The sequence below is a fragment of the Neodiprion fabricii genome, chromosome 2 (genome assembly GCF_021155785.1).
Source record: "Neodiprion fabricii isolate iyNeoFabr1 chromosome 2, iyNeoFabr1.1, whole genome shotgun sequence".
Classification (NCBI taxonomy): Eukaryota; Metazoa; Arthropoda; class Insecta; order Hymenoptera; family Diprionidae; genus Neodiprion; species Neodiprion fabricii.
In genome coordinates this window covers 23,837,506-23,863,993 of record NC_060240.1, presented here as the reverse complement: position 1 = coordinate 23,863,993, position 26,488 = coordinate 23,837,506, and the positions used below count along the sequence as shown (strand labels likewise).

Genomic DNA, 26,488 nt, shown 5'->3' with positions numbered 1-26,488 from the left:
CGCGAGTCCTGTTTCCCTTCTACCTCGGATCTGCGCGGGAGAAAGAGCTCTCCGTCTGAGAGTGCAGCGTTCTCGGGCGGCGTTAACTCGTCCCCCTTTCGCTTGTGCCCTGCTGCTGCTGGTTTCGCGAGGGTGTCCCTTCGGGCACCACCTGTGGCGGTGCGTCGACTCCCCCCACAGTCTCCGCCAAAACATTGGGTGCAAGTGCCTGCCCTGGCGTACCCCCCGGCTCCGTGCTTTCGAGAGGGGGCCAGCTAATACCCCGCACAAGTGCCTGACCTCGCGCGCGCGCACCCCTGTCCCTCGCGTGCCTTCGCGTGCCCTTGCTATTCAGGTGCTCTTGCACCTCTCCTTGCTTCGTCTTCTGCCTGCTCCATGTTGAATTGTCCATATTGAAATGCTTGTTTAATGACGACGGTTCGGCCATCATGGCAGCCACACCGCGGTGTGGCATCTTTCCCCGCCGGAAAAAATCCTATCCTCTCGCATGGAAGCCGCTGTCGGTTTATCAGGTGGTCTGCCCTATCCGTGCGAACCCCCCATCCCTAGCTCTTTCCAGTCGCCCGGCCGGGGATTCCCCTGCTAATCCGAAACAGGCTAGGCCACCGGCCGAGTAAGACCTTGCCGGATTTCCCCTACCGGACATCGGGTATGAGGAAATGCAAGTGTTTTGAATTCCAACAAAACACGTATTATGGACCGAAGCCGATACACGGCATCTTACGAGAGAAGCTGTTAAGGTAGTTCTGTAGTTTTGTCCAAATCTTAGGAACAGCCTGAAATTTTAGTATGGTGTAAAAACAACCTCCATGGACCGACTCACAAAATTTGAAACCGATTTACCGTCCCGTTTGGAAGATATTTGCAATTAAAAATCGATCTTTTTGCACGCGCGGCCTATACCTAACACGCAAATTGACGGACTTTGTCTACATTTTTTATGATAGCTCCCGAACGGATCTTACGACTTCATTGAAAAATCACTCGCGTGTTGAGCACTACTGTAGGATTAATTTAAAAAAAATATATATATTTTTCACCGTTTAGTTTCGAAGATATCGATTAATGAAAATGAATAATCTTACGCGACGGGGAACGGAGATACGATCAGCTGTGACGAAACGGCAACAGTGTACGGCGGCAGGGAACAGATGCGCGCGTCGTAAAAGCCGCGATACTTAGTAAAATTTTTCGTAGGTTTCAATAATTACGACAAGGATGGAAAATAAATTTGTTCTTTTAATCAATTAAATTTCGTTTATTTATTCGTATATATTGTGTACTATTCATGTATATTGTGTCATATATACTATGGTCGTGTGTGTGAATATACAAATAAATAGAATATATATATATATATATATATATATATATATATATATATATATATATATATATATATATATATATATATAAAAAGAAAAATTGCGGACAAAGTAAAAATAAATTCAATGAATAACTTTTTTTTTTTTAATACTGATAACGATAATCAAATTTTTGTCAAATAAAAAATTTCAAATAGAAATATCAATTATTGATGAACAAAAATTAACACTTGTTTCTCAGGTGTTCAACAACGGTCTTGATTATTTTTTTTCACTTTTGTAAAGCGTTAGTTTCATGTATATTGTGTCATATATATTATGATCGTGCGTGTCGAATATACGTATATAAAAACAAATATTGCGGACAAAGTAAAAAATAAATTCAATGCATACATTTTTTTTTTACATCGATAACAATAATAACATTTTTTTTCAGATGAAAACTTTTAAATATAAATGTCAATTACTGATAAACAAAAATTAACCCTTGTTTCTCAGGTGTTCAACTACCGTCTCGATTATTTTTTTCGCTTTTGTAACCCGTGGTTTATTTGAGATCATTTTCTCCGATAATAAATATTTTATTCCGATGTCGCCATCTTTCGCGTACACCTCTTTTAAAATTTCATAATGAATTCCGGCTCCTGCTATTTTCAGAATCATTTGATTTGATATCACGCCTTTCAAATATTTTAGACTTGGTGACAGGAGTTTCACCATTATCACTTCTTTATAAAGCTTACAAACTTCAAGAAACATTTCCTTTTTGGCAAAAGTATCACATAGTTTCTCGAGAGTTTCAACATCGAATAGGGCTTCATGAAATTTATCGGATGTTCCAAAATTCAATAAGTCGCGGGCTAAAATTAGTAAATTGAAACTTTTTTTTTCGGCTTTTCGTTCAGGCAAAACTTTTTTCATCACAGTCAAACTATCTGAAAACCCTGCGATATTTTTAAAACTCTTGATCATACCGTAATCTATTATATATCGCAGTAAATGAGAGGAGTCGAACGATGCATTATGAGCAACCAAAACGCATGGCTTCGATGAAAATTTGAGAAACTGTTGAAATGAAATTAGAGCTTCACGAGGCGCAATTGTGGCTACTTCTTTGCTGTTGAAATACAGTTTTCCTCCAACGTATTTCAACCCCGTAACCCGGGAAGCATCAGCATCAATCGACTTGGACGGATGGAGATAGACGCTGAATGTTGAATTCTCAAATTTTGCTGCGATTTGTAAAATTTCTGAGTCCTCCGAGAACCCAGACGTCTCCAAATCGAAATATATTATATTGCAGCTGTCTACCGATACTGCGATGGTTGGCAAAATATCTAAGAGAAGTCGAAAATCAACAGTTCCCCTGCTCTCTGAACAAGAGTTGATGCCGCAGTTAGTTTCATATTGAATCCCTTCAGATTGCTCCATCGACTTCCTGGAGGCTTCTTTTTTTCGTGCCAATAAATTTCTTCGAGCTTTAGTTGTTGGTAATTTTGCCTTCATCGCTCGTTTTTTTCTTGTTGTGTCCAACACCTTCGCGAAAGATGCAGTGTGCTTCCCCGGTGATACATTCAATTTCGAGTTGACGTCCATGATGTGCTTTTCGCCTTCGTTTTTTGTGCATACAGTGCTAGCTAATCAGTAGTCCCCTGATTCGCTCAGGCTGTAGCAGCAATTTTTAGGTGCTTTGTGAGCCATTATATTGTTAATACTTTCATTAGCTTGACTGGAGGCAGCAACAGAAAATTTTGCAGCATTGTCAGCATATTTGCCAAATAGCTCTGAAAGCTTGGTGTATAATTGCTGATTTTTCAGTTCAATTTTATGTGTACTTTTACACCAAACTCCACAATTTTCATGCTGGCCAAAAACATGCTCAGGGATATTGCGAATAGTTTTCCCTAACTCGGCACTATGTCCTTTATTTTGCACGAGTGCGTAAGAAAAACATTTTTTCAAATGAGGAATAACTTCCTTGTTTCTCATTTCACTGTAACCTTTTCGTAGTTCATACAAAGCATTGGCAAAATTTTTCTTCAAATGATTGCTGTCTGCGAGTTTGAAGACTGTTTGAAGATTTCCCTGTCGTACTGCTGCGATCGTTGAACTATCCTCGTCCCCTATCAGAACTCTCACGTTCAGCCCGATATCTTTGAGAATCGAACTCTCGTTGACTAGAGCGGCGCCTACGTCAGACTCCATCACCTTCGCACTGCCGCAAAAATTTTGCCTACACTCGTGATCGGATTTGCTGTGGCCGTTGGTTCTACATTTCCGATTTCGCACTGCAAAGTCCAGCACTTTTCCACTCAGAAAACCGACAATCGTACCATAGCCATTTAAATTATTGTAGCTTCGGCCATTGCCCCGCTTGCTCCAGCCCATATCATAGGAAACGATGATATTCACGATGTTCCCTATTGCTGTGTCAAATTCCTCTCTTCTCCTTACATCATCGTCGATTGTTTGAGGATGAAGGTTAGGGTTAGTGAGAGAGCCGAGGGTCCGCGCGAATGGATAAACTTCGTCGACTATATCTAGTGGCCTGATAACGAAAAGAACGATAAGCATTTTATTCCAATTTATTGTTTTTTATCATCACCATATATATATATCTATTACATATGCCATTATGTCACTGTTGCAATAGTTTCAACAGCGAAAAGTTATATAAAATTTTCCACCTTGTAGCCGAACTCTAAGTTACAAATTCTTTAAAATATCAAGTATAACCATATTTGCTATTTAAAAAAATATCAATTTACAGATGGATTTGATTCTCACCGCTATATACAAATTTAATATAATTACAATAAGGGATTCATAAAAAGGGAGATGGAGTGCCACGCTGATAAAATGTTATGCTCAACGCAGTGAGAATTTATCATTTCACTGCAACGAATATTGACTGCGATGACACTAAATCTATATCATTTCACCTGACGCAGCAGTAAAATTGATTTTACAAAATTTCTTACAGCGTTGTATACCATAACTATTTCCTCTACAATATCTGTCACCGCAGTGAGAATTTATCATTTCGCTGCATTCAATGTTGACTGCGATGATACAAAATCTAGATTCCTGACGCAGCAGTAAAATTTATTTCAAAAAATATCTTACGGTGTTGTATGCCATGATAAATATTTTCATTACGATAACAGACACCGTGGAGTTAATTATTGAGATAAGTCACATTTGCAAAAATTACACGTACGTTTTTTTTTCTCAACAATAAACACTGAAGTCACAATAGCAGCTTGACCACAAGTTAATACTTGGTGTCGAGGCGCTGGAAAAAATCTATAGCAATCCTGCATTCCAGTATGCAAAGGTGACACTGCGAATGAACTCAGATGCTAGTGAGAGCTCTTGCGCCGTCTCAGTCTTATCCACTGGGATGTAGGATTGTTATAGAAATATTAGATTGTTGTGAAAACTTACAATTCCTGGCACAATCTTTCCATATTCTCTATAACTAATTTCTTTTCCTCTTCAGCAGCTCTACGGCAGGAATCTTTCGCAGCAGCTTCCAATGCTGGTCCAATGTCTCTTTCATATTTTTTAAAAACATGGGACCCGATGGTTGGGATGTTTAAACAATTCAATAATTTGTTCAACGCCGTTTCTCCAATGCCAGAATGAACTGCACCTGTAAAATGCATTTTGATATTGGGCATATCCTTGGCAGGTTAATCCGTTCTTCGAATTAATTTCTATATTTTGCACAATTGAAAAAATAACTCACCCAATACAGCTTTCGTATTCACATCAGCGTGCGTCTTATTTTCCAACGTTACGTGTGTTTTGCCTGTGCGTACTTGGGTTATAGAACAACACTCGTCGCAGGCAATGTGCAGAATTGAGTTCAATCCCATTCGCGTTTCTTTCACCGCTTTCCTCAATAAAATATCTTTTTTGCAGCGAATACGAGGTGTGTTCAAAAAGTAAGGTGACTTTATATTTTTATGAAAAACTATTTATTTATTCATCAATATTTGTGTTGTCCCCTTCAAAGTAATCCCCCTCAGATATAATACACTTGTGCCAACGCTTTTTCCAATCCTCAAAGCACTTCTGATAAGCACTTTCTGGTATAGCTTTGAGCTCTTCCAGCGATGCAGTCTTTATCTCCTCAATCGTTGCAAATCTCCGTCCTTTCATAGGTCTCTTCAGTTTTGGGAACAGGAAAAAGTCGCATGGGGCCAAATCCGGTGAATACGGTGGCTGAGGCATGATTGTGGTGTTGTTTTTGGTCAAAAAACCTCTCACAAGCAACGATGAGTTAGCAGGTGCATTATCGTGATGCAAAAGCCACGAATTGTTTTTCCACAATTCCGGACGTTTCCTTCGTATTGCTTCTCGCAAACGGCGCATAACTTCAAGGTAATACTCTTTATTGACCGTACGACCTTTTGGTAAGAACTCCTGATACACTACGCCACGGTAATCGAAGAAAACAGTGAGCAAAACCTTGACATTTGATCGAACTTGGCGTGCTTTTTTCGGTCTTGGCTCTCCTGGGCTCTTCCACTGGGACGATTGGACTTTGGTTTCGATGTCATAACCATATACCCATGATTCGTCACCAGTTATGACCCTTTTGAGTAAATCAGGATCATCATTGACGTCATTCAACAGCTCCTGAGCGATGCTCATGCGACGATTCTTCTGATCAAAATTAAGCAGTTTCGGAACAAACTTCGCTGACACACGTCTCACACCCAAAACATCCGAAAAAATTTCATGGCACGAGCCAACCGATATGCCAACATCCTCAGCAACTTCTCTGATAGTGATTCGACGATTTTCCAAAACAATTTTCTTCACTGCTTCAACGTTTTCATCTGTTGTTGACGTGCTGGGGCGTCCAGAGCGAGGTTCGTCATTGGCATCTTCTCGGCCATCTTGGAAGAGCTTGTACCACTTATAAACGTTTTTTTTACTAAGAGTAGACTCACCGTATGCCACTGTCAACATTTCAAGTGTTTTGGAGCACTTAATTCCATTTTTTACACAAAATTTGATGCAAATTCTTTGATCCATTTTTCTTGATAGCAAAAAATCGCCGAGCACACCAAAATACGTCTCACCTTTGTATCTGTCAAAAACAAACTAAACATGCTATTGGGAAATCTGCCGGGGGCGTGGCTTCTCCTTGCGGCAGAAGCAGTAACTATTCTAAAACGCATTTTTAAATCAGCTTTCGTGTTCTTATGTGAAAGCGTGTATTTATTTACAGTTATTAAACTCGAATTTTCAAAAAAAATTCAATAAAATATGAAAATTTCAATACAAGAAATTTGTGAGTTTGCAAATACTCAGCCTAGTCATAAAAATTTTATTGGTGGTGAAGATATACTTGATGCGGGAAATCTAATGAAATGTGGCCTACAGCAATCAGATACTAGTTGTGATAATGAGTATAAAATAATTGCATTCTGTCTCCAAACTTCTCGTTTACAAGATCCACCGCATGAAATTGTGGGCGCAATATCGCAACATTGGCTGCAAGGAAAAATAAAATTTAATGTTTACTTTTTTTTATTTTTTCTGACAAATATTACACTACAAAAAATTTCATTTCATATTGATGATAAACAAATAATTATGAAATGAAATTCTATAGGTAATTACTTACATGTTGGTATGAAGTCATTTTTGGTGAAATGTAATGAAAACACTTTTTTTTATTTTTTTATTTTTTTTTTTATTTTCTCGTGGTGGAAACTCCATGATTAAATTTTTTGATCAAATATTGAAATTTAAGATGTTTTTAAGTAATAACTAAGCTTATAGATAATAATTGATTACTTAATATTTAAAAAAAAGTTTAACACTTTTAAACTACATTTCTCACATATTATATTTGATATCAGCAGTTTAAGCTCGACCTGCATAGAGTAGTTTATATTTGATCCGTCAGGTAGCGTATCTGAGTGGATGATTTCCCAATACACTTGAAACTGTGTACAGATGTTCGGGACAAGTGTACCAACATAACATAAAAAAAAATCGAAGATCGAACGGACATAGCCCGCGAAATTAGAAAAGTCACCTTACTTTTTGAACACACCTCGTACACTTCAATTGTTGGGCCAGATATTCTAAATCGACGATTCGGCGCCCTTCGACAGCAAATTCTTGTTGCCGATCATGGAGGTTATGTCCACTGTCCTCTCGTTTAGCGGCATTCGCTCGACACATGGCGGAAACTGCTTTTAGTTTTTTATCGAGCACTTTTTTCTTCACAAACTGACCCTTGAATCGCGTTTGGGTTGCCATTATCAAGATTTTTTTTTCACAAAACAAATATAACTTTACAGAACTCTGACACTTTCACGTTGGACGCTACTATATGTATACTGAACAATTGCGATGTTGCCAAGTTTACAGAGGCGCTCTCTATATGTAGGGGCCCTATCCATGCATAAGGTGTGATTGTGTAGAACATGAACAGTGTACAGCATCGCCAAAAGTTCGAGACAGGTAGCGCCACGTACGTATGAGATCTTACTGTACACTACGGTCGAAACTTTTGGCTGATACGTGTACATACAGAACTACCTTAATACAAAGTTAACAAGGCAGAATGGGAAAAAATGTTTTCTAAAAAATATGAATTAGGTACTAATTGTGCAAAATTTGTCTCATTATTCTGGAGTACCAGAAAATTCCCGTATTTTTCCTGGTTTTATCCCGGTAGGAAAAATTCCCAGCTTTTTCCTGGAATTCCTGGATTTCCCGGTGCGTATACACCCTGGTGGGAGAATTTACAATGAATAATTTCGATACTCACGTAGCTTTATCGACACATTTGGGCGGTTGTGGCGTTTGACAAAAGACATTTTTTTTGTTACAACCCTTTGATGCTAAAAAGATTAAAATTATGAAACAAATATTTGTACTACCAACAGTCCCATACATCTCAACAATTAAACATTGTCAAAATAGAATTTATATCAACTCACGGCTATCAATTCTCGGCCCTTTATTTGCTGATTCACAAATTTCATCGATTGAAGATGAAGGTTCCGCTGCTTCGGGGTGCAATGCGACCCCATCTGAGAGAAAACTTTCTGTGGCTTCAGAGCAATCTTGTTTTTTATCAACGCTGCATGTGTCTTGCAAGACAGCATTCTTCTGGATGCAAACCTACATAAATATATGATTTATATTCACATGCTGAAACATATTTGTATTAAAAAACTATGAATTGAACTCACATTTGGAATAGCATCATCTTTCAGCCTAACTTTGAAGGCAGATGTTCAATCGAATGATTCCGGTGAAAAGTGACATGAACATAAATGGGCGTTTCTCTGCTATTTGGAAATTCGTCCATACAAGACTGTCCTGAAGTAATTTTATTAAATGTTGAGAATGTTTGTCAATAAAATTAAGGGCAATAGTAAATTAAATATATATCTTAAAAAAGCCCACACATTTTCCCCTTGGTTTTTGAGTTATGGACGATTTTTCGCAAAACCGTGACAGGGGACTGTTGTAACCATCCAGGGGAATGTTTTATGGACAAAAACAATTAGTATTTTTGTTTAAGTAATAAAACTCTTTATTTTTCTTTACCATTCTTAAAATATGTAATTTTTTGAATAAAATCAACAGTATTATAACAAATCTTATTTATTATAGTGACTTTTCTTAAGCCCAATAACAGTTGCGTTAAACTTCACAAAACAATTAAGTTTTAAAAATACTGTTAAACTAAGACAACTTCTTAACTAAAACTTCTAAACTTTTAAACTATGACACTAAAGTCAGTCTTTATAATAATGAAAAATATGGTATCCTGCTTTTTAACACAGAACCAAAAAATATAAAAAATAATAAACAAAGAAACATTACTACTGCTAATTAATTATCACAGCCGATATTTTAGGTCGACATAATACTTTTGAAGTAACTAAAATAATTAACATTAATTGTACAACACCTTACAAACAAATCAGTCTTAACATTGTACTTTAGGGAAAAATATGTAAATTAATTAATTCTTCTGAAAGACCGGTACAGATACAGGAAAATAATAAAATAATGTTCTCTCTTTTAGACTTAGATCTGGATCTGGTAACTTCTGCAATATTTGGTCAAAACTGACATCAGAAATATCATTTTCGTCCATTCTAAACTTGTGGCCCTTTTTATCACAAATTTTCATAAAAGTTACAGTTAGTTTCATGACTTTTTTTTTACACGATACTTAGAACAATGCTTTCTCCAAACCTTTTTTACAGCCTTATGCTCACGAAGACTCATATCTTTAACTAATTTTCTTTTACCTTTTTCTTTTTTCTGTTGATACTTCTGCCTTTCTTTATCTTTCAATTCTTCTTTTTTTTGAGGGTCATTTTTAAGTCGTCGATATCTCAAACGGTCAGCTATACGTTTTTGTTCAAGTATTTCTTCTCTTGTTCTGGGTGACTTCTTTTTCAGTGGCATTTTGAGATAATACCTACGATAGAAACGTTACTCTTTGTGATCAAAACCTAAGAAAACAGTAGTATGAACAGTCCCCTGTGGTAGGAACAGTCCCCTGTGCTATGAAATGACAGGGGACTGTTGGCCAGGGGACTGTAATTTTTACATGAATACTTAATAAAACAATATCATTTAAAAACATTCAGATAAACGCAACAGATGTGGCTACATACTAAATGATCAATTATTTTAAACAAATTATCGTTATCAAAACTCTTAAAATAGTAAAAAAAAAAGACTTACCAGGGGAATGTTTTTACCACGGTGTTTTTACTAACGGCCGAGACGCGTGGTTCACCAGAAGACGCAGTAGTAGCACCAAACAAAATGATGGCTGCCCGCTAGCGACACAACCGAACAAACTTCACACCGATTGCGTTCCGTTTCGCAATCTAAATACTTCGCGCCAAAACTAAATATGACTTCAGCGCGGTTTTAAAGTTTTAACAAGGGACTGTTTTAATAATTTGAGGACAGCATTCACACATGGATATTTTAATTAAAATTCTATTGTAAAAATATAATTGTGATGTATAAAGATGCTAACTATTTTTGTTAATGTATTTGGATATTTTTTATTCAATTATCAACGGCACAAAAATAAATATTTGTAACAAGATTTGTAATTCTGGAAAAGGGACGTACCAGGGGACTGTGTTTTGAGACGTCTGAGGTTCATTTATTCGAATATTCCATTATTAAATTCCTAAATAAGCTATGGCGTGCCAAGAATACCTAATTCTATGTCGGTATTGATACAACAAACTGAGAAATTTTAAGATTTATTTCATAAATTTAGCTTATGACAGCGATTTTCCATTTAGTGGAGAAATGCCCAAATAAGCATACTTTAGCATACTTACGTTCGTCAACCCCATCTTATCAATCCATATCCTACGCCTCTCAATATTCTTCGGAAAACTTGAATGAATATAGAATTAAGTACATTACTCGGTATTACAGCATTGACATTATTTACAGTTCCAGAAGCGTTACTTATACTTAAAGATGAAATGTAGTCTTATTCTCTACTTCAATCTCACATTGATTTTTGGGTTTTGAAAAAGATCTGTTTTTGCACTTAGGAGCTACACAATAAGGCATGTTGTATATTATTCTCACTCACTATTCAATTAAAAATATCGTTGTGGAAAATTATTGGATACCTTCTGACCTAACCTATACAATAACAACAACGATCCGTCAAAGGCAGGTCCCTGACACTCGCCACTGCTCGCATACTTAAAAAATTGTACGCGTTTTGTCCCCGTTTTTTAGTTCCTCTACGTGGCGCTAGTAGACTTGTGACACGTTCGCTCGCTAGTGGTGGAAATTGGCGGCAGAATCGAGGGACATTTTGCGAACCACTTTTAGCAGCGTGTGTCAGGGGGCTGGTCAAAGGCAAGCCGTAAACGCTTATATATATCCGTGGTATTCATATGTATATCTATTTAGCTGTATATGTATATCTATATCTATTTAGCTCATCAATATGGCTGACGGCGCTGATGCCCCTTCCGTCTTTCGCTTCAGCCCCGTTGGGAGAGGCTCCGTCCATAAGTCCATGGCAGAAGATAATTTCATTTGGGTCAAGCGAAGGCTCAGACACAAAATATCAGTATAGGTATAGAGCTTAACTAACAATGGAGTTGCAATTATCCTATTCACGCTGCTGTTTTGTTGTTGGTGGAATAAATTCTAGTGGTATCTAAGTGCCGTGAATCGTTAAACAACCGAAATGCTATTCAGTCATTTCCGTGGCAGCCATGTGACGTGAGTGTATGAACAAGCCTGTCCAGCTGTCACGGAATATGTTATAACAATTTCTTTCGTTACTTTCAATTTAACTGTGATCTGAAACTGCTATTTCACCCACAACAATTTTCAATAAGGAATCATTTCGTTACAAAACATTCGAAAAGTAGTCTCTCCTCTTCGACAATTCTTCCCGTGAAATTCACTTGTACGTGTGCACATGGGGTAGTGTCAGAATAATAAAAGATTTTACTATGTTTGACTCAAAGAGTATGTTAGTAATATGTCTATTTAATGTATATTAACTTGGTCGTTAGCAATTTTTTTTCTAATTCATACAGTTTTTCTACCATTCTCCGCATGTAATTAAGTTACATATTATATACAGCTTCATTCTAAGATATTCCCAACCTTGACAATGAGCATAGCTTTTTTTTCAAATACTCTTCTGTAAATAATATAGTGGATGCCCTGTTAATCTTAACTAATAAGTAACTAGTCATTTGAGTAAATGTTGTATCTGGAAAATATACACTTTCTGTTAAGGCAGTATTCTACTTTACAACTGAAAAAAAATTTTTTTTTACTTTTTTCAAAAGTAAATATATTGACGAATGTTAGCTCAAAATTTTCGAAAGATTCAGCCCAGTTTTGAAAATAATGGAAATTATGGGCATGAAAATCGGCCAAACCACCATACAGTTCAACAATATGCGCAACCAACAGCGCATCGTTCGAGAGAACCACCGCTCGATTGAGGCTTCTAAGGAGAGCAGAACTCAAAAAAAGCAGGCTAGATTAGATGACCATACTCACCTGGAACAAGTTGAAGGTATATTATATGGCCCAGGTATCGCTGATGGAGCGTAAGATCATTTTTTCTACGATTTGTCACTTACAAAAACTTTAAACGCGTTTTTCTCGAAACAACGTTTTCAAGTATCGTGGTCGTGAAAACTCAAAAACTATTGGACCGATCCTTATGAAATTTTGAACACATATTCTATATGTTTGTATCGACAGACCTAACTACAATCAACTTCAAATTTTAATTGTAACTATATTTTTATTGCAAAAAAAGACGCAAAAAAAAAACGCAATTCTTTTTTTTCTTTCGTATTTTAGCCGTCATTTTGTTGATTTTGCACATACATAAAATATTCTACTTAGATCGGTTCCTGGAGTCATACTGAACATAAAACTATCTGATTTTTTTGGTTCAAACCATCCGTCGGCAAGATTTTACGACGACGGCAACCTTCCCTACTTTTTGAGGTGTTGGTTTTGACCATACTTTACATGCATAAAAAATGTATAAAATAAATGAAGAAAGTTTTTTTTATGTACTTCAAGAGTGCATTTATTAAACATTTCACACCCTACATCCATATCTTCAATAGTATTCTCAGAAACAATTCACAAAAATAGAGTTTTTTTCAAAGATGTAAAGTAGAATACTGCCTTAAACAGGTTCCATCGACCGACTATTTATATAATTTCTAAGTAACTAGACCCTTGTAACTTGTTTCAAAGGTTAAAAGTTTTGCTAATCCTTAAAATGATTTAAAATTAAAAGGTATATAAACCAAGTAACTTACTTACATATTAGTATCAATTATCCTGAGGAAGGTCCATAAAAATGTGGAGAAAAACTGCATTTTTAAAAATATTTTCTCCACGACTAGAAGTATATGTACTTGAACTGTTGGTCTCCGCTGTTCACCCATAATGAAACAAGAAAATTAAATTCTTATGTACGAGCTTTTACAGAAGACACAAAAAATCGCGTTTTTAAATAAAAATAATTATTTAAAAAGAAGAAAGTTGAATTAAGAAATATGAAACTACAAAAAACCTATCCAAAAATTCGCATATAAAATCTGAATCCCTTAGCTGTATCACTTGTGAGTAATTAATATTAACGTAACCAAATGCGTTAGCTTGTAGGTTCTGCCGGGCATACTATGGCCAGTGAGGAAGACTAACTGCACTTGAAACCATTCCTCTCTATTCCCTGCAGCGACTAAACTAGTGAACCTCCTCCACATCTTAAGAACAATTTGTATAGGGGAGAGGCGAGCAAAATGGGCTGCCTGTACAATCAAATGCAAAAAATATCGATAATGCTTGAAATGTATTTTTAGGCCAAAGACAAAACGAATTGTGTTGCCAAAATCGTTCCAACGTTAAACGTTGTTGAGGGGCCCATTTTGCCTCACTCTCCCTTGTGTGTGTGTGTGTGTGTGTGTGCGTGTGTGTGTGTTATTCAATTACAGAAATAAATAATAATATAACTCATATACTCTGTTTTGTTTGTGCATCGACATAATTTTTAGTACTTCTCTTAATTAGCAAACTAGTTTTCATATGCTGCACGCAAAACTTATTATGTATACTGCAATATTTATTTACCAATTTCGTTTTTTGACTGTTTGTAGGGATACATTATACTGGGTGAAACTAATATTTCACTGCAATCATCTAAAGTGATTCGTTTGGAAGGATCATTATTAATCATGATTATCGTCATATTTCGTAAAGATTGAAATGTAGATGTTCCTTAAACAAATATTTGTAATCCAGACATTAAGATTAAATGAAATATAGCTGTGACCAAGGAGTCGAAATACGTTTTTGAGCATCACTTCCCATTAAAAAGGGAAAAAAAACACTCCTTGTCCCTTTTCTATTTTCTGGAAATCAATTCGCCTTGATGGAATCTTCGAATACAGAGGTAGGTTTTCAAAAAAAAGAAAATTTATTATGAGTATATATATTATAATTAATTTATAGAAGGACAGTGTTTCATTATTTGACATCCAATTTTCAGGCGACGTTTCGTTGCAAAGTAAAAAAGATTTATTGTATATTGCAGTAGCTCATTATTTGATAAATCAATTGTTAGAACTGTTATATCAATGTCGTGCTAATACAATGAAGCCACATTGTGCAGGACGATAAAGCTGAAGATATAGATTGAAAATTCTTCTACAACTTTTCTACATATTCTCATGACCCATCTGAGATTACGAACGAGTTTAGGATCCACGCTACACAATATTAGAACCGCAGATAACATGTTTCCACCCTGCATTTCTGCTTTATTTTCAAATAGATGCAGTCTTACCAACACCAGTGTAAAGAATGGTACAAGAATATCCTGCAAAATGAAGAGTAATATAGACAATAATATATCGTAAATTTTTCTAACCTTAGTTTAAAATTTTATTCCTTCGTTGGTCATTTTCTGATTTTTCACTGACGATACACACCAAATAGAAACATTCCAGTTGAAAAAACATTCTCTTTTAGGATATATACGCATGAAAACTTCAAAACCCAATTTTGATACAGTCTTCAAATGGAAGTCATAATTATGCAAACATATAGTAGTAAAATCTTTGGTTTTCAATTTTTGTGCTGTAAGGGTTGATCAAATTCCCAGTGAGGAAATAGGTGTCGTCTTTGGCAAAGTTGTTAAGAGTGAGCAATTACTAGGTGATTACGAGTACATTCACTTTATGCATTAATATAATTCATATGGTGGATAGGGAAATAAGGGAGTACTTACAATTATAATCTTACCTTGCCACAGAAACGTTGCAGTTGCAAAAGATATAAAATATTTACGAGCGCTGCAAGGAGTACGAGCGTCCATTTGTTTCCAAATACACTGAATAACACACCTGCATCGGCAGATTGAAATACTTTTTTGATAGAAGCATTCTTATTATCATTGTTTGGTACATTCGTAACTTTGTTTGTAACAGTATTGTTCTGTGTCTCATTCTGTACAATATGGTTCATCAAAGCAGGACTATCATCCATAGATGAACCCTCACGCCTATGTAAATTATTTGGCAATGACTCTGTTAGGGTTACGTAATCTTGATGTTCTAAGTAAGTTTTGACCAAATCGTCATTCTTTGGTTGGGTTAGGTCAGGATGAACATCTGAAAAACATATTGTAATGGTGATGGTGAGTTCGAATTTCTCAAGATTCTTTATTACGTAGACTAAAGTCTAAACAGTTGAAATTTACAAAAAGTTTTATAAATCAACATAGCAATATTTCAATTTAAATCATATTGATTCGATTCATGCTTCATATTTCATGTTGTAAAAAAAATGCTCACTTAAAAATAAAAAATTTCATTACTGGTCTCACGGAACTGTTATTGGTAATGAAAATCTTCATTCTATGGGCCTCTAGCAAACCTTTCAAACACGTTACTACAGAGTGGTTACAATTATGCTCAAATAAAATTCCCTGACCTTTGTTCATGAAACTTAAAGCCACTTTTGTGACCAAAAGCTCCAGAAATTGTGTACCTTTAATATATAAATATGGATTTAAAACCACATAGTATTGCTTCATTTCACACAAATAATTAGAAACTGAACGATACCATTTCAGAGAATTAGATTGGCTGAATTTAAGAAGCATAGTCCAAGTTTGAAAACAATTTATCAAAATCGTACGTTTATCCCTATGGTCCATCATAATTCCCTAACTTTTCCCAATAGACAAAATTTTCGGACTATTCTCAGTTTTCCTGGCCTGTCGCCACCTTATACCAGTATATGAGATATTTGTGTATGTATACACTCCTCAGCACCACCTATGTGGATGCTGAAAAAACTTGGATGATAATTCTGTTCATGTGCACACCACAAGCATGTTTCTTTGCTTATAAAAGTATGCTGAAGGCTTATTAACCGGTACGCCAAAGTATATATCTCTATTTAAATTTATTTACATGCCACACCATTTGTGGCCCGAGACTTGTTAGTTCTATCAAATAAATTGTACTATTATTGTTAATATAAGAATAATTGGTCTTAGACCACAAATAACTAAACTCTTAGGTAAAAACCAAAATAATTACAATTCATTACACAATTCCAAAGCTACTACGCAACATAGTTTTACCGACGATATTAAAAACTTTCAATTACTTTTTATAAAATTTGAACAGTGTGAACTCTTATTACCCTTTAGTTAGCATTGAAAATATACAAGACTTGGATCTTTTGATAATTTTTAAATGTACTGTCACAAACAGAAATCAAACACAAGGAAAAGATACAAGACTTGGATCTTTTGATAATTTTTAAATGTACTGTCACAAACATAAATCCAACACAAGGAAACTTTTAGAATCGATCGTTCCTCTATTTGACATCATGTAAAAACGATTCAATTTCTTTCTGGCCTCGAATAATGCAGCCTGACCAATAAATTTGCAGTTAGGTTACAAAAATATTAGTAAACATTTTATGTAATATTCATCGTACATACGTCCACTGTTAATCATTAAAAGATTACGAAATAATTATTTTCACCTTCGTGTCCGATACGCTGTCCACTAGTAATTCTTTGCAATCGAGTCTCTGAATTTTCCAAAATTCGTTTACGCCGAGCCTCTCGTCTAGCAATCGCGTCTGCCATGTTTATTCAATCCACGAAGTAAAAGCTCTATTAGAAGTCGTGAAGTTTATAAAATGGAGCAAGAGCTCCATATGCTTTGCCGCTCATTCACACCCAAAGAAGTTGATCTGTTTTTAACCGGTTGTTGATCGTTTGATGGTGTTTTATAATGAGTTCTCGATGTTTGATAGTCAATTGTTTATTCGTTATTAATAAATCAAATTCGGTTAGGGAATTCGAGTAACGTCAGATCCTCATGATATTTTGGATTCGAATTGAGTTCCGCTTGTGCGGAATTGTTCGTTGGTCGTTTAGTGTTGACTAGCGATTGTCCATCCTTTAATAACCCCCGATTATCTGTGAAAATTCGCCCACACACACCAAAAAAAAAACTATGGGTGCCAGCACATAACCGTAAAAGACGGTTTACATTGTCCGTGACCGTAACCATAACCGCTTCGATAGGAAGTTGGAGGGTAAGGAATCTGTGATATGGTTTACAACGCCAACTGACAACGCTTTCGTAGATTCATTTCAGTATCTAAACTGTAACTTCGTACTGAAGCATTTCTAAGCGTGCCCGCCCATTGTCAGCCTAAGGGTGGGTTCACAATGACGTACTGTTGCAGACACGAAGTAGTAGGAAGGAGCGGAAAGCGACAATACTCTGCGATAAATCTTGTTCCCAATTTTAAGGTAACGTAAGAAGAACTGTCTGAATACGACTTAAGCGCCTCTTACGCAAAAAAGTGAAATTTTCGCTATGTAATGTAAACAAAGAAGAGCAATGATCTTAGATCGTAACCTATAAATCTTCGTGCTATGAAAATACTCCGTAAATTTGTAAAATACGCATTTGAAGTGAGCCAAAAGTAGTGAAAACCGAGCACTGCTTGAGTGTTGTTTTCTTCCTCTAGATTTCATGCATTTTCATTGGTTACAATTCGACCGCGCTCCGCGACACCACGCCTATGTGAACCCACCGTAAGAATAAAACATTTATACTATCCACGGAGTAGTAGGGAGACAACACTCTGCGATAAAACTTGTCCCCAGTCTTGAGGTAACGTAAGAGAAACTGTCTCAATGCGATTTGAGCGCCTCTTGGAAAAAAGTGAAATTTTCGCTACAAAATGTAAAAAAAAGGGCGGCAATCGTAACCTATAAGCCTCCGTTTTATAAACATACTCCGTAAATTCGTAAAATACGCATCTAAAGTGATTAAAAAACAGTAAAAACCGAGTGATTGCTTTTTTAATCTCAACCGACATTAAATCCGAGAAAAAGGTTTGCAAACGGCGAATCGTAAGATCATATGGGGAAGGGGATGAGTGCGCTATGCGGGCTTACACCGTAAGAGGCGATTAAATCGCACCTTGACAATTCTTCTTACGTTGCCCCAAAAACTGGGCCAGCGCTGCCAAGTGCTGCTCGAGTGTTGTCTCCTTCCTACTACTCCGTGATGCTATCTTATATCATAACTTCATACGTAAGGTTGATACAAAATAAAGCATTTTTATGTGAAAATATATTAATTATTTAATGAAATAAGCAGAATAGCGCTAATTTACATTCATTCCGGTCGAAATTTGCCACATGATGCACAAGACAAAATAGTGTGTGGAACGGAATTCTCGAAGTAACTACAGATTTCGTTCTGTTGTTCCGTGATCCGTCCATTCGTCATGGGCAATCGGGCAGCACCCTAAGGCTGGATTTTCACGTGTAGCAAATAGCTAGATGCAGCATGGTCTATTTGGGCCATGTTCGTAAATTGACTGCCAGTACTGAAAATTCCCTAGGCCAGAGACAGAGCTGTACATGAACTTGGCAGCGCAAAAGAGATGAAAGATTGCTGACAGTACTGTCAGTCAATTTTCGAACACGGCCTTGATCAATTCACCAAAATCACCATTTTTTGTTGACTCCCGCTTGGTGATTTTGGTGAATTGACCAATCAGAGCATGCTGCAATCGGTTGTGTGCTGCGCGTGAAAATCAGGCCTTAGTCTCCTGTAACAGTGAGATGCAGCAAACCGTGGTACTCAGGCGGAACCGTTAACCATATAAAGGGAAGAAGACTTTGGTACAGGCTACTGACACACCCTTCAAATGTCACTCTTTTTGTTGCTTCAACAGAGTCGACAAATTTAACAATCAACAATATTAGTCATTGCTAATTATCATTTCGTGACATTCCAATAAGTGTTACTCTATTTCACGTAAACGAATTGTGAATTCAGGATTTATATTGCATCGGTTTTGGGTGTACCGCTGGCATTCACCATGGTGAGTCATTTTAGTCTGTCGTGTTTATTTGTGGATATGTTAGATACGATCGTAGCTCTGTTATATTATTGTCCGGTTATGGATCACAAACAAATTATTACGTTGATCATCTGAGACTGCTAGACACGAAATTCAACATTCTCGCAACATGGAACACAATACATTAGTTCGAATTACAAACATAACCTATACTTTTAAATCCTGCAATTCAAAATGGCCCATCGAATAATCGGAATTCTTGTACAAGATTGTAAATACATATGCTAAGAGTACTACCATGTCAGGACACGAAATGTGTTTCAATTCAAGGTCTCATATCTACATATTCCGAACAAGAAAAAAAAAAAAATTTCCTTATGCGAACATTAAAGTTGGTTCTTACATGTGTGTACGCAGGGTGAACTACGACCATCGCCCCATAGACTACCAATGTATTCCTTGTGAAAACTGAGACTGAAGGGCTTTTAATTCCTCATGCGAAATTTGTCGTTTGTGAATTACAGAACTTTCAAATTGATTAATCCATTGGTCAACTTTACATAGCTGTAAGCTGCAAGTGAAATATTTCAAATCAAAAGTAAGAAAGTTTCAATTGCAGATTTGTACGAGGAACACATTGGTAGCCTGTGGGGGATAGTCCTGGGTCCCCTTGCATAAAAAGTTTGAGATAAATGCTCTTTTCTTACTATTAATGTCTTACCAAATTTTATATTTTTCATGACTTGAAAGTCGGAACAACAAATGGATTGTGCGTTGGATCTCATGAGACGCTTACCTCCCCAGCAAATTGAAAAAAATCTCAGTGATTTGATCGACCTTGTACCAACTTTGTGTGAAGACTTATTGTCCTCCGTTGACCAGCCTTTAAAAATAGCCAAGGATAAAGAATCTGGTAAAGATTACCTTTTATGTGACTATAATCGAGATGGAGATTCATACAGGTGAGAAACATATATCTGTATTTGTGTAATATTGTTAATGAATAATTATTCAAGTTCTAGCAATCAAAGTATTGAGCAATCTTTATTACAGGTCACCATGGAGCAACACGTATGATCCACCTTTGGAAGATGGATCGATGCCTTCTGAAAGGCTAAGGAAATTGGAGATAGATGCCAATCATGCATTTGACCAATATCGAGAATTATACTTCGAAGGTGGTGTATCGTCGGTTTATTTATGGGACCTGGATCATGGTTTTGCAGGAGTCATATTAATAAAAAAGGCAGGTGATGGTTCAAAGAAGATAAAAGGCTGCTGGGATTCGATACACGTTGTTGAAGTACAAGAGAAATCTACGGGCAGAACTGCCCACTACAAATTAACATCTACAGCCATGCTCTGGTTACAGACAAACAAACATGGTTCTGGAACTATGAATCTTGGTGGAAGTTTAACTAGACAGGTGACCAAACATATTTCTATGCAAGTCTGGCGATTATCCGACCTAGTCTATTTCACTAATGCTGAACATCCTTCATAGTAAACTACTGTTCAGGAAAATGAGATTCTTTCCGTGCTGTGACGCGTTATTGGTGTCAGGCAACGAACTTCGTAAAAAAAAGACTGCACACAAAAACAGTATAACGTTAAAAAACTATGCATTATTTCACGTAGTTTGTTGTTACTTGAATGAACAGTGCATAGGTTCGTTCCTAAAAATCAAATATCAGTACACAATAATTTTTACTTGTTATAGGCCTAAAATTTATTAATTTGTAGTGATCTATTGTATATTATACCACCATTCTTGTGCCACTTCACACGGCAATTATAAGATGTAGCTTCTCGTGTGCAAGAGTTTCCCTTTGTAGTTGCTAAAATGATGTTCAAAATTTTATCGGGATACTCGTAAGATTACAAAAGTCTACCACGAAGTATTCCATACATAATTAAATGACGTAAAACAGTAAAATTATGTTACGATGGGTACTATCTACTATGAAGCTAACTTTATAAAATTTAGTACTTTTTAAAAACATTCACATTCGAAATATACTGTTCCCAAAAACTTTTCTGACATCAAAAAGATCTGAATATTTCTGTTGTTAATGTCTAAATCTATTCTAACTTCGCAATATTCTGCAATTTGTTCGATTAAGGTCATGTAATCGGATGAGCAAATAAATCAATCTGATTTTTATGTTTTTGTTTATTCAGGTCGAACAGGATGCGGCACTAAGCGAGACATCACCTCATATTGCCAACATTGGTCGAATGGTAGAGGATATGGAAAATAAAATTCGAAATACGCTGAACGAGATATATTTTAGCAAAACAAAAGATATAGTGAACGGTTTAAGATCGGTCCAATTACTGGCGGATCAAAGACAACAGGCTGCACTTAAGCAAGATTTAGCTGCAGCTTTGCAAAAAAGGAATGCGAATAATTGATCTATCGAGCTGTACGAGGGCTATTACGATTGTGATTAGGAAAGAAAAACATAATAACAAGCTGCAATGGCCAATGTCGCGTCAAATTGTTATCTTTTTTTGTAATCGAAAATTTTCATCTCAAGGGTTTTAGCAGTTGATTTGTTTGTTCTCAAACATACATAGATCCTTTGTTTTTGTCACATGGTTGACTAACTTCAAAATAATTTTTATTATCCCCTTTCGATTTTTTGAATTCGCCAGCAACCTCATTTCAGTTTGACACATCAATGCGAATTAATTTGATATTCAATTTGCAATTATAATTTATTCCAAAGAATTGAAGTGATGTCACGAATTTGTAAAATGAGCAAACATGTGAGTCTGCTACTTTACTACGGTCTGCAAAGTGAACCATCCTTAAAGTGTTTTGCACGTGGTGTCGTAACGTCGATTCGATTTACAATTCTTTGTGATGTGATCGTCTTGAGAAAGTACACTCTGGTCAGCTAGGACCAATAAATTATTATATGAATTGATTATCGAATAATTTGTAAAATATAATCTCAAAACCTGCCTCGCGGTGTAATTAAATGAAAAATCTGCAAGATACTTATTCAGCACTAGCTTACCAGAGCACACTTTCCGAAAATCACACGATCATTCTACATAAATTCGAATTCGATTCAAAGATTCACAAAAGAATGAGCTTCTCATAGAAACTCTTAAATTGGTCACGTGGTAACATCCTTAAAATACTTTAACCACTTATTTGCAAATGATGAAATATGTTATATACTGCAATAAAAGTTTCCTGGCTGATGTTAATGCGTGAACACGTATTTGCGTGGCTAATAGATATCGTTAAAGTGAATGGTAAATGAAAAAAAATATATCGCCCAATAATAATTATTATTTCCCTTCACTTCGAATTATTACTAAAATCACACTTGAAATTTATCATAGGAAACAAATCAAGATTTTTTTTTCAGCGATTCTGATAATGTAATAATAGTACCAAATCGCTTGAATTTAATATTTTAGAACGTTGCGATTGAAGGACTATTATACTCAATTTCGTATGGTCTAGTAGATCAAGGACTGCGAATGTTGTGATAAATCAATTATTGCTGTACAAAGCTTATCACTAGCCTCAGTAGAATAGTGCTCAAAGTAAATTGAAAAAAAATTCATGCGCGAGCCACAGACTTATAGCGGCCGAGCCCGAGTACGAGTAGCGCTGAGAGTGGTCAAATTTGTAGCTATCGACGAGATTTTCAGTAACGATTCTGGCTTATTTGCGGTGTTTGTTGTCGTTTTTTCGAAAAAACAAGCGCACCAAAAAATACCTCCATCCGGTGTAAGAAAATTCAAGATTAATTGTTGCGCTATCTGTTGTAATAGTTTTTGCAACACCTGCATGGAAAGTCCATTTTTATGCACCATTTACAAGCACCGAAAGTAGTCTTTTATACACGTGTGCGGGAAAAACTTTCGCGCATTGCTAGGGATGTGAGAAAGAAAACCTTCGCACATTGCCGGCGGTATAAGATGAACCTTCGCACATTGCTAGCGGTGTGCGAAAAAGACGGTCGCGCTTTTATCCACAGTTGCGCATTTCGCAAACAGCTGCACTAGCGCCACCGATGGAATAGTTTGTCACTCTTTGCCGTGCTCGACATCGTCACTGAATAGACATCGTGCCGTGGTTTCGTGTAAAAATAATCGTGCACGTCGGACTTTCCATTACAGGTGTAGCAAAAAATAGAGTTCGATACTAGTGCGAAAGCTGGCAATGCCTATCTCGCGTGAATGCGCCACACTCGCCCTTCAACTCGCCTACGGGCTCGTGCTGCGCCGTCACGCTTGTGCGGGCATTGCCACCTTCGCGCACTAGTATCGAAAAACACTATTGTTTCACTGCACTGAAATTTTTAATTCCGGGTACCGCTCAGTCCTTGACTATTTTCATTTTTTAACACAATCGGAAAATATAGTTCTAGGTAGAAAATGAAAATTAGTTTCTAGTATCCGTTACTATTCTTTTTCGTTACGATCACTGTTGCTATACTTTCTTTTAACTGTTAGGAAAATTTAATGCTTGTGCAACAATAAATTGACGCTAAAGCCTCATTTACCTAAAAAAGTAGAGTAAACCGACAACAGCGTACAATGGTTACGTGTACCTCGTTTTTCGTAACTCCAACAATATTGAAACAGTTTTTTTAATGATACCTGATTTACTCAATTTTTCTAGTTACTGTAAGAAATGAATTTTTCTCAGTGTGGCACTGTTTTAGTGCCAGTAATTTGAATGTAATAATTGAAAATTCATATAAAATCGTAAATTCAGATTTCCAATGCGGATGAATGTAACAGTTTCTTTTGAAAGTGTTTCCTAACGAACGAAAAAAATTCGAACTCTTTTTAAACGAGTTTTGATCTTCCTTAGGTTTCAGAAAATCAAAAATTCTTCGTCGCGAAACTGTTTAACGAACGCAATTATTAGGAAAGGATTAAAAAACAACTTCAGTTCTGTTTCATCGAAACGAAAGACCAGACGCTGAACGTTGATTTATAGTTGTCTATTTATAATCGTAAATGAAAGAATTGTTGCATTAAAATTCATTTTATCGGCTTTGGGTTGAAAAAACGAACTTTTCAGCTCAAACAGAACCGGCGTTATGAATTTTTGAAAGTGAGTCTTCCAAGCCAAAAAATACCAAATTATCAAACTTTCGATCCCCTCTATTTTACAAAATATGTGAAATAAAAAATCCTGGAATACGTATCCCTATTTTTTCGATATAGAACCCGTGAAAAAATGTTAAGCTACATCAAAATTGTGTCGGTCTATTTTTATCTAAATCTGTCCGATTCGTCGAAGAATGTCCCATATTCAAGGGTGTTTCACGGAACAATAAATTGGATTAGCGATATTCACCGTAAAACTATCAAAATAATCAGTTCGGTCGTGATGCAATCGCTACACACATGACGTCATCATTTGCATGCAAAATTCGGGTCAATCCTGTTGGTATGGTTACCGACTCAGATTCAGGTCCTTTACCGACCGCGTTTTGTCTAATATTGTGTTGCGCTACCCCCCGGTGGAGAGTACCACCTTTGAATGGTTTGGAACCGAGGAAACTTACGCAGAGAGCGCTTCGATCGATTACAACTTTTAGATCCAGGTCAGCGGCACCTTAAACAGCAAAAACTTACGCCGAAAGCGCCAGTAACTTTCAGTGGATTACTATGGGATTGCTGCTACTGCTGCAATTTTTGCAGCCCATGAAATCCCACCTTAAGACATCAGGTTAGCTGTGCGCTTCCTTTTGGTGACTTGCGGTGCTATTTATTTGGCAACTCTGCGATTAGACTGATGGCGTCGTTGCAGCGAAACCTGGTGAAGTGGAAAACGCTATAATACAAACAAACAAAACGATTTGTTGAAGTATTTTGCTTCTACTGATTACATTGGCCAACCTGTTCTACCCTTACCAAAAATGGCCTCAGGACTTGAAAGTTACGTAAACCGTATCCTTTTTCCTACCCGAAGTTGTATTTATAATTTAATTACATAAAGGTTATGTTTCCTCAATGTTTACTAGATACTGTTTCAATAATAACTTCCGATGGTAGGAACTTTATCGTGAGTATAATGTGATCTAGCTTTTAAAAGATTTTTTTCTGTAAAACGAATCGCTGTGGTGACGCAGTCGCGAACCGATAGCGTAGTTATTGGCTCGTGTGTGTATATGATTTCGGATAGCAACAGAATATCGTAATTTATTAAATCTGACGAGAGTATGACGAAGCCCAACTTGCTCTGGGAAATAACATAAAAAGTTGGATTTCACTGCACCATCTGATGGAGATGCTTTATACCAAAAAGTGTGTTCCTGTAAAGCTATGAAAATTTACTGGCTGCCAACCACGCTGTTGTCTACACAGTCGTTCTCAGCTGCCTAGGCTCTGTGAATCTAGCCTTTTGTAGGACGAAAAATAATTGACTAATTGTATAACTCTTGTACATTAATCAGTCTTAGGAGAATGCTATAATTAATCTTGATTGACAATATTAAATGTTATTTACTTTGGCTATGATCACAGCCTACAAAACGCTGATGTGAAAGTGCCACAGTCAGCGCAGTACTACATGCAATGTCTAACCAAAACATCCAAAACCTTTGTTGTTTCATACAAGAATAATACCAAGAAGTGTATCCTTGCAATAAGTGGTGATATAATTACAGGAATACATTTCTTCAAATGTGACGTCAAAACTTTTTTTTGGCTATATGTAGTCAACATTGGATGTAGCATTGTACTGAGTGTAGCATTTTCACATCAATGATGCGCAGGCGTCGATAATAATAAAAATCTTTATTATTTATCCATTCTATTACTCCTATTCATTAACATCATCGAATATTCTGAACTATGTTTATGTTTCAGGGTACATTGAAAGGATTTGATCAGACAATCAATTTAATTCTCGATGAATCACATGAGCGTGTGTACAGCGTGACGCAAGGTGTCGAACAAGTTGTATTAGGTCTTCATATTATCAGAGGAGATAACGTGTATGTCCACACAATAAAATAATGTACATTTTCAAGAATGTCAGTAATTCATGTAAACCAATATTCCTGTATTTACAGAGCAATTGTTGGTGAGCTAGACGATGAAATGGATGCAAGAATTGATCTTTCAGCGATCCGAGCTGAACCACTTAGCTCTGTAGCGCATTAAAATAAATTTAAAAAAATTTTAGACAGCGTTTTTCTGAATACTCCTTACTTTATTCC

The 26,488-nt window shown here is 36.4% G+C and overlaps 4 protein-coding genes and 1 long non-coding RNA gene across 9 annotated transcripts in view; 3 read left to right on the top strand and 2 right to left on the bottom strand.

The window, feature by feature from the left end:
- LOC124176816 (transcription factor A, mitochondrial) overlaps positions 1-14,316 on the top strand; it is a 38,592-nt gene extending 24,276 nt beyond the window's left edge. Inside the window, exons 5-6 of one of the 2 annotated variants that reach the window (XR_006869474.1) lie at positions 11,311-11,451; positions 14,021-14,316. The gene's annotated coding sequence lies outside the window, so the exon portion shown is untranslated. Of the gene's footprint in view, positions 1-11,310; positions 13,702-14,020 lie in introns of those variants that run through there. The other variant, XR_006869473.1, reaches the window with a different exon arrangement.
- On the bottom strand, positions 7,746-8,923 carry LOC124176818. The gene is made up of 3 exons (XR_006869476.1): positions 8,555-8,923; positions 8,300-8,483; positions 7,746-8,200 (listed from the first exon to the last, which is right to left on the bottom strand). It is a non-coding gene; the product is annotated as an uncharacterized LOC124176818 (long non-coding RNA).
- LOC124176817 lies at positions 9,469-17,597 on the bottom strand. 4 transcript variants are annotated; one of them, XM_046558546.1, is made up of 5 exons: positions 16,929-17,597; positions 15,168-15,535; positions 10,954-14,742; positions 10,071-10,748; positions 9,469-9,801 (listed from the first exon to the last, which is right to left on the bottom strand). In XM_046558546.1, the coding sequence occupies exons 1-3, from the start codon at positions 17,032-17,034 to the stop codon at positions 14,509-14,511; spliced, it is 708 nt and encodes a 235-aa protein (XP_046414502.1). In that variant the 5' UTR covers positions 17,035-17,597; the 3' UTR covers positions 9,469-9,801; positions 10,071-10,748; positions 10,954-14,508. The 4 variants fall into 4 exon arrangements, with proteins under 4 accessions (XP_046414502.1, XP_046414503.1, XP_046414501.1 ...); XM_046558547.1 differs by having other exon boundaries at positions 10,994-14,742; XM_046558545.1 differs by having other exon boundaries at positions 10,071-14,742.
- A 1,444-nt stretch (positions 17,598-19,041) lies between these two features.
- On the top strand, positions 19,042-22,599 carry LOC124175841 (F-actin-capping protein subunit beta). Its single transcript, XM_046556432.1, has 4 exons — positions 19,042-19,301; positions 20,031-20,242; positions 20,334-20,706; positions 21,462-22,599. The coding sequence occupies exons 1-4, from the start codon at positions 19,299-19,301 to the stop codon at positions 21,693-21,695; spliced, it is 822 nt and encodes a 273-aa protein (XP_046412388.1). The 5' UTR covers positions 19,042-19,298; the 3' UTR covers positions 21,696-22,599.
- Positions 22,600-24,944: 2,345 nt separating this feature from the next.
- Positions 24,945-26,453, top strand: LOC124175848 (U6 snRNA-associated Sm-like protein LSm8). Its single transcript, XM_046556438.1, has 4 exons — positions 24,945-25,214; positions 25,289-25,329; positions 26,136-26,263; positions 26,342-26,453. Exons 1-4 carry the CDS (start codon positions 25,184-25,186, stop codon positions 26,430-26,432), a joined length of 291 nt encoding a protein of 96 aa, XP_046412394.1. The 5' UTR covers positions 24,945-25,183; the 3' UTR covers positions 26,433-26,453.
- The last annotated feature ends 35 nt before the right edge of the window (positions 26,454-26,488 follow it).

What these genes read in the sequence shown, in the direction of transcription:
- LOC124176817 (XM_046558545.1), bottom strand. Translation starts at nt 17,034, where the DNA reads ATGGCAGACGCGATTGCTAGACGAGAGGCTCGGCGTAAACGAATTTTG. An exon ending in ACAGCGTATCGGACACGAAG is followed by an intron (nt 15,536 to 16,928) that starts GTGAAAATAATT and finishes TATGTTTTTCAG; the next exon opens with ATGTTCATCCTGACCTAACC. An exon ending in TGCAACGTTTCTGTGGCAAG is followed by an intron (nt 14,743 to 15,167) that starts GTAAGATTATAA and finishes TTCATTTTGCAG; the next exon opens with GATATTCTTGTACCATTCTT.
- LOC124175841 (XM_046556432.1), top strand. An exon ending in CGAGATGGAGATTCATACAG is followed by an intron (nt 20,243 to 20,333) that starts GTGAGAAACATA and finishes TCTTTATTACAG; the next exon opens with GTCACCATGGAGCAACACGT. An exon ending in GTGGAAGTTTAACTAGACAG is followed by an intron (nt 20,707 to 21,461) that starts GTGACCAAACAT and finishes TTGTTTATTCAG; the next exon opens with GTCGAACAGGATGCGGCACT.
- LOC124175848 (XM_046556438.1), top strand. Translation starts at nt 25,184, where the DNA reads ATGGCCTCAGGACTTGAAAGTTACGTAAACC. An exon ending in ACTTGAAAGTTACGTAAACC is followed by an intron (nt 25,215 to 25,288) that starts GTATCCTTTTTC and finishes AATGTTTACTAG; the next exon opens with ATACTGTTTCAATAATAACT. An exon ending in CCGATGGTAGGAACTTTATC is followed by an intron (nt 25,330 to 26,135) that starts GTGAGTATAATG and finishes TTTATGTTTCAG; the next exon opens with GGTACATTGAAAGGATTTGA.